Consider the following 13,242-nt stretch of genomic DNA (forward strand, 5'->3'; position numbering starts at 1 on the left):
CAGAACTAGGACAACATTGTATGCTGTAACACAGGATATAGTTAAACAGAATTTGAGTGTCCTAATATCACTACCCAATCACTTGACTGCTGAATTTGACATTAATAAGTAGCATTTTCTTTTTACCTCTTAAATATATTTTACATTGGTGCATACTGTAGCACCAACTGGTGTTACACTGTAATGTTGTCATTGTTAGTTTGTTCTGCAGGCTTCTTAATGGGAAAAACAACATCTTTGCTTTCTGCACAGTCTTGAGTAGCGGTCAGGCAGATAGTGAAACATAGTGGTTGGACCATATATGTACATACAATCATATCCAACTCTATCTTACTATTATTGGACAAATCAGATGCATGAAAAAATGTGTACAAAAATACATACATACAGAAACGCAGACCCAAGCATACTGTACACACACTGCCTGTACAGATTTATTTCAAGGTTATTTAGCCAGCAATAGGCAGATTGCTCACATGACTAAACTCGTGGTGGATTGTTCAGACAGCATATTCGGCAAGCTTTTAGTTTTTTCTCCATGAGTGAGAGATTCTATGAAAGCAAGCACAATGAAAGAATTCTTCATGGCCTAAAGGTTAAAGCATTAAAAAAAAAAAAAAAAAAAACACGCCATTTTAGCTTGCTAGCCACACGACAAAGGCAGGGTTTTGTAAAGCATACAAATAAACCTTTCGACTCTGACTTTGATATACTGTACACACGCACTGTGTCAGACGAAAGGGCTGGAAAAGGAAAACTGTTTAATAATATAAAATCAAATAAAAATAATAACTTTACATTCAAATTTCTTTTCTTAGTAGAAAAAAAACTACCAGTAAAAATATTGTCTGTGTTTCAAATCAGTGGGCATGGCAACAAAAACTCATTGTTTATCTGTCAGGTAAACAAATGCCATGCAAAACCACAGTAAACAGTTGTCCCCCCGCCTTTATAACACTATCAGGAGCCTTAGTTTAGAGACTGTGCTGTTTGTGTTGCGCCTTATAACAAGAATACTAGTGTTCGTGTAATGGCATTATGGGGCAAATGAGAGCCGTGACTGTACCACCTTATAACCTGTTCCACAGTATAATGGGCCACCTTATAAAGGGGGAGCACTGAATGTTGTAATATCTTGCCCAGTGGAGAACATGCAATATCCGAATAATCTTTTTTTCACGAAATTAGCAAACCGTTTGAAATGTAATGACATTAATGCATAATCCTTTTGCCTTTAAAGACCTAGGATTGAATCTTGCTAATGTCTCATCTGAGTTAGATGTACTGGTCAAAACTTACATGGCAATCTTAGCATTTGGTCAATAATCCCTCACTGTCTGGGGAGGCTCAGAACTGAATCACGGGGTGGTTCTGGAACAGACTGGCAGTGGGGACAATGGAGGTTCACGCCCTGTTGCTTTACCAGCGGCTACTGGAATCATTTCTCTGGGAGGATTCACACGACTACAGCTCCGTACATACACTAGCATCTCTTTGAACTCCTCCCCAGAAATATCAGCAATGATGCAAGTCCTTCCCTATATAATGCAGCCGTGTCCTACAGTCATGTTCAGTTCTGCACCACAACATAATTCCTTGGGTGTCCATCCTGTACGGTCCCTGTTATTTGAGGTGCCTCTGCAGAAGGTGCTGTATCATCCTGTACGGTCCCTGTTATTTGAGGTGCCTCTGCAGGAGGTGCTGTATCATGCTGTACGGTCCCTGTTATTTGAGATGCCTCTGCAGAAGGTGCTGTATCATCCTGTACGGTCTCTGTTATTTGAGGTGCCTCTGCAGGAGGTGCTGTATCATGCTGTACGGTCTCTGTTATTTGACGTGCCTCTGCAGGAGGTGCTGTATTATCCTGTACGGTCCCTGTTATTTGAGATGCCTCTGCAGGAGAAGGTGCTGTATCATCCTGTACAGTCCCTGTTATTTGAGGTGCCTCTGCAGGAGGTGCTGTACGGTCCCTGTTATTCAGTGCTGTTTTCCTCCCCCCCTCCAGGTGCCGGTGTTCCCCAGTTCCAGCCCATCGCTCTGAACGGCAGGATTCAGCTCCTCATCAATGGCTCTCTGCTCATTAAGCACGTGGTGGAGGAAGACAGCGGCTATTACCTGTGCAAGGTCAGCAACGACGTGGGAGCTGACGTCAGCAAGTCCATGTACCTCACCGTCAAAAGTAAGAGGCAGATACAGACAGCTCAGTTCATCTGGTACACCTGTTACTGATTTCCACAGGACAAGATGCACTTAAATCATGTAAGAATTCACACATTTCTGAGGCTGAATTGTAAGGGTTTGTTTCACATGCTCGGGAGTGTTGGCCAGGAGAAATAGAATCTCCTGTGAGCATCATAGTGTATCCAGTTCATGCTCCCTCCTGCAACAATGCTGGTGCTCTGATTGAAATGAATGGCAGATTGTGGGAGAACAACCAGGGAGCATGATCTGGAGAACAGAGAGTACAGACACAGCTCTGTATCCAAGGAGAATCAGGATCCAGCAAAATTCAGTCAGCATATAATGGTAAATTCTAATTTAACACAGTTATACTGCAGTTACAGTGCATCTAAAATGCAGCCCTTGTTGTAGCAGTTTACTCCAGCAGTTTATCTGCACTTGTTTCTCGTACCGGTGAAATCGCACACTGTAATCCTCAAGGCAGCCTGTTGTTACATGAGATAAAGCAGCCAATGTAGGGGAATAAATGAGCTGCGGGGAGATGAAAGCAGGCAGATTAAACGTGATTGAGCCGTGCAGGTCTAGATTTCAGCAGGCTGTTTGTATGGAACGCACATGCAAACGAGATGCTGCAAGTACTAAACTACTACTGTCCCTCATTTTGAGCATTGATTCTGTGTTTCACAAGGTCTTTCTCTTTCCCTGACATGAAGAATGGGAGGGGTGAGGCGTATGTACTCGTATCTTACTGGGGTCTCCTGAGGCAGATGATCCTTTGGTTGGGCATTAAAACTGTACAACTATGGCTAAAAGTTTTGCATCACCTAGAATTTTAGGATTGCGACACAATTAAAAAAAATAAAAAAGAAACTACGTCAACACAATCTTTTAGTAGTACAGTATTTCATGTTATATTTCGAAATGTCACAGTTTTACATTTTTGTCAGTTTGTCGTTAAGTATATGGAAAACTACAAAGCGGTATGTAATTAAAAATGTTAACTGAACATTATTTAGCAGGTTTCATTCGAATTTATGAAACAAAATGAGTTCATTCTATAGGGTGCTGCAAAACTTTTGGCCATAGCTGTACATTTGCCTGCATCTTCTATTGGGAGGAAGGACCGTTTTAATTATGAGTTATAATGAGGCATTGTGAGCTCAAATGTATGGAATGCCACTGGAGTACAAGCTAGCTGTATAGTAATAATGCAAGTGTGACTGATATTACTGCCCCAACCCAGTGACAGATATAATGGAGTCTATTACTTGACAATAAAATGTACACATACTATATATTGAGAGACTGTAGGTAGGACCAGCAAAGTTGAAAGGTCCCATTGAATAGCATGTTCAATGCCAGCAGGTTAGGACTGATGCAGTTGCAGAGAGAAATGATCAGAAGTCAATACTGTAAAATGTAAAGAATCAATTACAATGACATTGAAATCTTCTTCTTCCTCTTTAACATGCACTGCTGTCTGATAACATAGTGCCAAAAATGTTCTACTGTGAGATGGCTGCCTTTCTCACTTTCTCCAGTGCAAGGAGGTCAGGCTGCTCGATTCATTAAACACAGACACATTGAATTTGAAAATCTCCCTGGTTTGAACCGAGTAAGGAAATCACTGGGCTCTGTTTCTAAGTGCATCAGCCTCTAATGCACCCATCAGTGTGGTGACACTGAGATGCCAGACACCGTAGTTCTTTACAAAAATCATGGAATAGTGCTGCAAGTTCAAGACCTGCAAACACACACAGGCTTACTCACTTCTCATTGAAAGAGGGATAAGGTTAACTGCACCTTTGGATTGCTTCCAAATAGATGGACCAGATCAGTATTGGAGCAGTTATTGACAGACAGCACTTGTGGTGGAGCCTGTGCCATGCACCAGTTGTAACTGTGGTCTTTTTGAGAGGATTTTTTTGCATTGTGCACAGTGCCAGTCAGTGGCTTTTTGAGGCAATTGCAGGAAGAATCAAATGTGAATTTTCTGCACACTCATAATAGATAGATAGATAGACAGACAGATAAAAACCAGTGTTTTTGTTTGAAAGATAAAGCGGGTGAGTCGACACATCCCCTAATAAACAACATGATGATTAAACCTAATTTGGCATTGAAAGTATTAAAAATAAACCCCCCGGCAGTCTTATTATGTGCGCCCCTCGTACGTGGCCCCTTGGTTAGCTCAGGCTGCTCATCAGCTGAACCTGGTGACTGGATTCACCCCTCTGAACAGAGCGATGGGAGTGCGGCTGCCACCTCTTCTTCCTGCAGAGTTTCTGTGCCTTTAAGTAATGAGCAGCCAAGACTTATCTCCCCTCCATTAAGCCCTGAACTCTTTATTCAAGCAGAGGATACCATGTGGAAAAGTGAGCTCCAAGCTACGAGAGACTGCAATCTCTCTCTCTCTCTCTCTCTCTCTCTCTCTCTCTCTCTCTCTCTCTCTCTCTCTCTCTCTCTCTCTCTCTCTCTCTCTCTCCCTCCTTCCGTCTCTGATTTGTGTTTACTATATAATGGGCTGCTCTTTCAAGCCTGGTTACTCATTTGCCACAGACATCCTAATCCCCCTAACAGCAGGTTCACTGGGATAAAAACCAAAAATAAAATCCACAAATGCAGAAAAAGTGTCTCATTTGCAACATATTTGACATCTACTTTTACAACAGCGACATATTCTTCTCTCTTAGTATCTTTATATCCCCGACTGGATAATAGTCCCAGTTTTAAATAAATAAAAAAAAATAAAAAGTGCAATTGTACCAATACCCCAACTATTACTACTGTATTTAGTACCAATGGCTAAATACTTCCGGGTGTCTACAGTGATGACTGCCAAAGCTGGTACAGCAGAGCTGGGTCGGGTACTACCAGCAACTGCAGCTGGAATAAAACTGAAACCCAGGAATGAAGAAGCTTCCCCGCCGCCTCGCCAACCCCGTCCTGTGCCACCCAACCCACCCCTCTGCACGGGATACAGTCTCGTCCTGTGCCGCCCAACCCACCCCTCTGCACGGGATACCGTCTCGTCCTGTGCCGCCCAACCCACCCCTCTGCACGGGATACAGTCTCGTCCTGTGCCACCCAACCCACCCCTCTGCACGGGATACCGTCTCGTCCTGTGCCGCCCAACCCACCCCTCTGCACGGGATACCGTCTCGTCCTGTGCCGCCCAACCCACTGCACAGGATACCGTCTCATTCTGTGTCTCCAGTTGATCTCCACCACCCCCGCCCGTGCGATTTAAAGCATCTTATCAAGTCAGAGCAGGGGCCTCCCCGATGAGCCGCGTTCTGTTTGAGCCAAATGAAAACCCCTCTGGCTCCAAGACACATGGCACACACACACTGCGCCCCAGCATGGCATCTGTATACAGAGCGCTGAACATACACACACATCGGGCCCTTACTGGAAACTCAGCTTTCATTTTGATCACAGATTGGCTAAACGAGAAGAAAAAGTTGCTGCGCGTTTCGTTATCACACAATCATAGCTCCAAGGCGGACCCCATGAATTTACACTGAATACGCACTGGCAGGACTGTTTGCACCAATTGTACAGCTTATGATTTTTCTATTTCAAGTCTCATGTAAGGTTGGGCCCATTTTGTATTTATTCGGTTGCTTTTTTTTTTTTCTCCCATATACATTTATAGCATAATATAGTGCCAATGGGTATCTGATATTATTATTATTATTATTATTATTATTATTATTATTATTATTATTATTATTATTATTATATTACTACTTCAATAGTCTCAACAGTAGTAGTACTGCAGTAGTGTTTTAATTATTATTTCAAGTTCTCATAATTACATTGTTATCGTGTTCTTGAATAGAAAACTGTTTTATGTTGTTGGGATCATTAGCTGCAATACTGAACTTTTATGTACAGCTATGGCCAAAAGTTTTGCATCACCTAGAATTTTCTGATTGAGACATAATTACAAAAATACACACACATATATATATATATATATATATATATATATATATATATATATATATATAGATATAGATAGGTATAGCTATAGATCTATCTATCTATCTCTCTATCTATCTATCTATCTATCTATCTATCTAATATATATGTGCATAATTTAGATATTTTATTTTATATCGCGTAATCAAAGAAACTACAAAATGACCTCTACCGCAAGCCATAATAGTAGTAAATGTCCAATTTTTCCATTTTTATTCAGTTTTTCATTATGTATGTGGAAAACTACAAAGCGGAATGTAATTCAGTATGTTAACGTAACATTATTCAGCAGGTTTCATTCGACTTTATGAAGCAAAATGAGCTAATTCTATAGGGTGATGCAAAACATTTGGCCAGAGCTGTAGGTTTTTTTTAGTGCATAAATTGTTAATGTTGTTGTTTTGTTTTTTTTGTTTTTTTATCTCCCTTGCTGTCCAGCCTGCTACATATAAATGCATTTTGTACAGGTTTAGTTTGGGTTTTGTGTTGGTTTGACGCAACAGCACCTTAGCATTTTCTTCCAGGGAGTTAACTATTGACTGAATGACTTGGAAACAAATCTCAAAAGCACCCCCCCCCCCCCCCCCAAAGAAACTATTCCAAAACACTGTTCATGGGGCGTGGCAGAGGGGGCTCACGCTTCTCTCGACCCCGCCCCCAAAGCACTTGTTTGTATAACCCATCCCACCCACCTCAGTCTCTCTGGTTTTGTCCTAACGAGGTCCTCCCACTTCGAGCGTGGAACAAGCTCACAGTGCTGCTAGCTGCCTCTTCAAACCATCAGCACAGGCTTTGATTTAAATGCTTGCACTTTAATCACCCATCATGTGTCATTACTACAACAGCCGGCTGCTGCCCGCGGGACACAGGGGCGCGAATAAATTTTGCTGAAAGTTGCTGGAGCAATCCTTTGTTTATTTTCCTTTACAGCTATTCAACTGCAGTTCAGCCGTCATAACAACCACTGTGCCTGTGACGCTGTGTTGAAATGAAAGCTGATGTATATTGCAGCGTGCTGGCTTATTATAGGTCTGATCATGCAGACCCCCCCCAATACATCCTTACTTATAGTATATTGTTAATGGTACCATACAATAACACAATAAACCAATGGAGCGCTGGATCAGGAGTTGTTTCATCTTCAGTGGAGATGTATGCCAAAATGAAGGCATTTTAACAACGAGGCCAGTGGGACTGTGATGAAATTAAAAGTGATCTCTCTATCATAGCTAGCAGGTTTAGCGTACTGTCGGCAACTGGCTTTGCTGAAACCCTGTTCCTTTTTTTAAAGTCGTACTGCACGGTCTCCACAGCTCAGTGCTGCAGGGTTGATGCTGCGGTCAGTATCATCCAGGACTCGTCCTGACCGCACACAAACTTACCAGCTAGCTAAAAAGACTCACGCTGGCCTTCCACAGCTAACCTTTAATCAAGCTATGGAGTGTCATCAAATAATACTCTTGCATGTCAACGCAGGGGGTTTGATGCTGTGAGTGATGGATATCACAAACCGAATGATATTGTGGGTAGCTTTTTTTCCAGTTTTCATAATAGGTTTTGTAAAATTGTTTTTTTTCTGCAAAATGAGAAACAAACAGATTGAGAATGCTTAAGAAACTTCATGACTTAGTTGTAAGGTTTATGTTTTTTCTCCAACAGGCGTTTTGTCTCCTTTAAAACAATTGGAGTTAATTTCATAAAAAGTTCTTGTCGTAGCTTGCTAAGTGATTAAATCATAGATTGAGGCTGTGTATGCAGTGGACCTCAGGCAACAGTATGATCCCATTGTCGGTATACAATTTACATTAAAGAGGATGTTCTGTGACCTGGATAGATGCAGTTTTTATGAGGTAATATGGGGTGAATATAAACGCTGTTGGGTTATAAACTGTTTTTCCTTTCTTTACTGAATACCGTATACAACAGTCAGAAGGCAATGTCCATACGTCATGTGCTGCAAAAGAGGATTGTTTATGTGCAGCGAGTACTAGCCATGCCCTATGAATGCTATGTACTTACACTGGCTGCTGCTTAATTATTAGTAGTATTATTATTTGTATTGTATTTGTTCTTCTAAGCACTTTCCTGGGCTGCTGCTGCAGCAGCGTGGTCTACATGTGAGCCGAGCCTGTGGTGCTGTGATGAAATGGAAGCTGAAGTGTATTATCCTCTTGTAGAGCCAGTTCACCCGGGTCAGCTGTCACTGCGACACAGAGCCCCTGGTGCTGCTCTCGAATTAAAGGCAGGCTGTGTCACAGGCTGCTGCACTGTGCCTCCTCGCAGCGAAGTCAAATTAGGGCTGGGGATATGAGCACTGGCCCTTTATTAGGCCTTGTTTGTTTGTTTGTTTGTTTGTTTGTTTGTTTGTTTGTTTCAGCACTTAGGGGCTGCGTGTGTACAGATTTTTGTAGCATGTGTTTAATTAGTACTGCTTTCTATGCAAGCCTTAAGCTGAGGGAACACAAACCCACTTTTTCAGGAACAGTGGCTTGGAACCTGGTTCCAGGAGAGTGGGAGAACTACAGTGGTTTGAGGTAACTGCGGTATCAAACCTCAAGTCTCCTCTGGTGTGCCGTGCAGTGGCCTGAAACCTAGTCTCCTGAAACCATGTTCTAAGCCACACAGTGGCTTTGTGTTGCCTCAGCTTTAAATTCATGTGTTAACCTAAATATTTCTGCCTGTTATCGCATTAAGCTGCTGCTCCATTAACAGTTTTAAAAAAAAAAAAACATTTTTTTTACTGATTGTCTACGGGCCTGACTGGTGAGGCACACAGCAGTGTCCGACATGTCTCATTAAGTACCAGGAGTTGCAGGGTTAATAAAAAAAACATGCTGATTAATGCTGTATCCCAGCAAAGAGCTGTAATTAGTTAACGAGAGAATGAGTTCTCCGCAGCATTGGCCTAATTAGGAGAGACAGAGGACCAGGCTGAAGTAACTGCGTCTCTTTCGTCTGTTAGTCCACAGAATAATTAACAGGTTTTATGTTCAGCCTCTTTCTCCTCACTAATCACATTTAGGTTGTGTTTTTATATGTCCTAGTATTTTATTTCTCGCCTCCTTTTTTTTCACTAAAAAAAAAAAAAAGATAATTATGACACTAATAGCTCTTTTGAGAAAAAAACATGAATCCTAGTGAAATGTTTACTCATTAGTAGCCTTCCTTTACATTAAGGAGCTATGTACAAGGGATGCATTTTATTATTATGTCCAAAAGCTAGTTTATTATTATTATTATTATTATTATTATTATTATTATTATTATTATTATTATTATTATTATTATTATTACACATTTCATAATAAGTAGCTTTGAGGAGATTAAGCCTGTACTTCAGCATTGTTAATGAAGATCAGGTGCACTTCGCTCCAGCACAGAACAGGGGTACAACTCTGAAATTAAACCCCCTCACATTTTCATGTAATTATATCCTAGAGATCTTCTAGATGGGCTTACAGTAATAATTAAGAATCTGCCTCGCTGCCTTCTGCCTGTATTAAATCAAGCCATGTGTTGAGTAACGCGGGTGTGAGCTCCTCACTCTGGGGGTATGGGTACCTCATTATGACACACTCCTGGAGTATCGTATTGCTATTATAAACAGTATACGTACATTTAAATGCAGTCCATGGCCAGATTCCAAGCCAGTAATGTGCTGCTTTTGGCCCCCAGGTAAATCACTGTAATTGAGAAGTACTACTACAAACATACTTCTACTGCTGCAACTTCAGCTACGGCCAAATGTTTTGCATCACCCTATAGAATTGTGCTTCATAAAGCCGAATGAAACTTGCTGAATAATGTTACGTTAACGTATTGAATCACATACCGCTTTGTAGTTTTCCATATAATGAAAAACTGACAAAAATTTTAAAATGTGACATTTCGAAATCTAACATGAAATACTGTGCTACTATTATGGCTTCCAGTAGACTTTTTTTGGTATAATTCGCTTCTTTGACTACATGATGTTAAATCTAAGTTATGTTCATATCATTTTTTTTTTTTAATTCTGTCTCAGTCCTCAAATTCTAGGTGAAGCTAAACTTTTGTCCAGAGCTGTATTTGTTAATTTAATTCATTTTACAATGAATTCCTGATCATGTTATTTAGAATTCATATAAGACATAGCGAGCTATGTTCACAAAAAAAATCCCCTTTGTGCTTGATTTGCACCTTTTGTAAAAACGAAAAACCAAACTGCTAATGCTGTAGAACTAATGTGCATGTAGGAACTCTGAGGTGAACTTCCTGAGTCGTTCGTGTGTTTTGTATTAAATGGGCTTTGGTCCTCATGTGCATGTTACCTCCATGGTTATTCATCATCATAGCTTCTGTTATAAAGGTTTGCTTGCAGAGGAAATCTATAGAAGGGTTTAAGCACAGTCAGATGCTGAGGGAATAGGCTTCAAAAATGAATAAATAAATAAAAGGGTTCATTTTCTGAGCTTTAACCAAGGTCACACACAAACCCAAACTGCGGTATGAAAAAGGCCTTGGGGTTGCTACGCTTTCTTGGAAGTTACCTCCACTTGTCAGCGTGCACATTGGGTAATGTAGTGTGATGGCAGGATGCTGCAACATTGAGGTACATTAAAACATGGCCATAGCCCGTGTCTGTTTCAATGCAGTGGGAAGGGATGGTGGGGGCTTTAATTCATGCTGATTTTAATGCTACCAGGTAACAGTGACCCTGATTTATTCCCCCATGAAATAGCTTGCTGGTTGCTGTTTTTGTAAGGCAGAGATGAACGTGCATGTTCTACTGATTTAGGCTTTTGCACTGAACTCGATTTGGTAAACAACTTTGCAGTAGTACTGTCCCTCCCCAAGGTAGAGCATTTGCGATGTTTAGCCTGACTATGAAAAAGAATAGGTGCAGTAAGAGGGTCCTGATAGAAAACAAAGTCCTATCCCTAAATGTGCTATAAACAGGCAGTAGAGCATTCAGCTATAAATCCCCGAAACTATGGAATGAACTGCTTAGATCTGGAAGGCAAGCACCAACAGTCTAGCTCAGTGGTACTCAACTCTGGCCCTCGAGATCTATTCCAGTCCTGGTCTTTATTCCAACCAGGTCCTAAATTAGTTAATTGCCTCTTAGCAGCTTCAATTAACTACATTAGAACCTGCTTAGAGTGAAAACCTGGACTGGATTGGATCTCGAAGGCCAGAGTACCACTGGTCTAGCTTTTACATCTTAAAATGATTTCTCTCTTTCTCACTGTTCTATTGTTTTAGTGTTCTCCTGTATTGCTTATTGCTACTTCTTTTCATATTTATCAATGTTTTTATCTGTGTGAAAGGCACTATATAAATAACAAAGATTGATTGATTGATTGCTACTGTAGGATCCATTTGAGTTTGTCTTGCCAGGCTAAATGAGTGGGCAGAACAGCAGTTTAATTCCACCATGACTCCACTTGTCATTCATCAGGAGATCGTATTTCATGCCTTTTTAGCTAAGAACTCTGTGCTTATAGACTCAAGATGCTTTGCTTAAAAGTATACTTATTCGCATGAACGGGCAGGGAATGAAAACCATTAGTGTCCCAGCATGCACTGCTATCTCCCTCTCTCTCTCTCTCTCTCTCTCTCTCCCTCCCTCCCTCTAGTTCCATGTGTATAGCTGGAGCTCTTCAGTGCACTTCTGCTTCATTTAAACCTGTCAATACTTAAATTGCAGCCTGCTTCCCGTCCCTCGGGGAGGGACTTGTGCACATGTTGTTCTCTGGGGCTTGCAGCTCTACGTTCTACCACAAAGTAGCATGTGTGTGCACTGGTAGCATCCAATTTAACACACAAGCAACCCACCGATTACTTGTCACTTATTTAAAAAGGGAGGTTTAACCCTTTTTAAAAAATGACATAAATGGGGCTTTGTCCCGCATTTAGTGATGTCACTTACTGCAGGTGACACCTCCCTTAACCTGCAATCACCTTTAAAGTGTCTGCTGTTTTGAAAAATGTGACAACTCCATGTGATGCACACCTACTAAGTAAATATGGAAGCAGAATTATTTTAAACTCTTTATCTGTGGTCAGGTGCATTTTGAGGTGACTTTAGACAACTCCCTAAGAAATATCTAAAGATAAACAGGGTTTCTTTATCCTGGCATTTAAGTGATCCTTGCTCTATTTAATACACAAATAGAAAAAGCTGCTTTTATCTTTTTATATATATGTGTGTGTGTGTGTGTGTGTGTGTGTATATATATATATATATATATATATATATATATATATATATATATATATATATATAATATATATATATATAATATATATATATATATATAATATATATATATATATATATATATATATATATATATATATATATATATATATATAGTGTATACAAGCAAATCATTACTCGCCCCACAGTATGTCTGTGCTTATATCTGACACTTCTGCTACAGTTTGGAGCCATGTCCTCCAAGTGTTGTGTGTGTCTGTGTAAAAGGCAGGGTTGTGTTTGCTCTTTTGCATAGTGGTTAACATGCTTGCTTGCGGTGTGCTGGGTTGCTGGTTCGCGACCAGCCTCCGCCTGCTACATCTGGAAGATTGACTGAAAAGCACCATGAAACAGGGAGATAAAGTGATAAAGCGGTGCTCCCCCTCCTTCTGTGACTTCACTTCATATCCGTCTAGTTGATCCACTGCTATTCCAATGATGTCCAACGCTATGACCTTTTGAAATGAATGACTTAAATACATCAGTAATCACACAGTGTGAGACCCTGGTCAAGGATGTCTCCGTCAGCCTTCTGAGCCACCCGGACTCCAGTCAATGTGATTACCGTCCCCCCTTGTCATGCAAAATAAATCACCCTCCTTTTCAGTAACACAGCTCGGATCTGCTTCACAGTGAATAAGATATGAACCATAAACTTTGGCAGTCCTTTGCCTGACACATTGAATCATATCAGAGGCCGGCCGAGCAGCCAGGCGCCCAAGACACTGCCAGTCTTCTCAGAGCGTTCCATCAAACAGCCCCACCGCGGCTGCGGGAACGGGGCGGGGTAGTGATGGGGGAGAAGGGGCTGTGTTTGATTAACACAGATTATC

General features: G+C 41.0%; 1 protein-coding gene across 1 annotated transcript in view; it reads left to right on the forward strand.

The window, feature by feature from the left end:
- LOC117407124 (cell adhesion molecule DSCAM) overlaps nt 1-13,242 on the forward strand; it is a 175,477-nt gene that overhangs the window by 126,293 nt on the left and 35,942 nt on the right. The window contains exon 11 of the mRNA XM_059028101.1: nt 2,006-2,179. Within this exon, the coding sequence (XP_058884084.1) occupies nt 2,006-2,179 (174 nt within the window). The remainder of the gene's footprint in view (nt 1-2,005; nt 2,180-13,242) is intronic.

Source organism: Acipenser ruthenus, chromosome 8 (assembly GCF_902713425.1).
Source record: "Acipenser ruthenus chromosome 8, fAciRut3.2 maternal haplotype, whole genome shotgun sequence".
NCBI lineage: Eukaryota > Metazoa > Chordata > Actinopteri > Acipenseriformes > Acipenseridae > Acipenser > Acipenser ruthenus.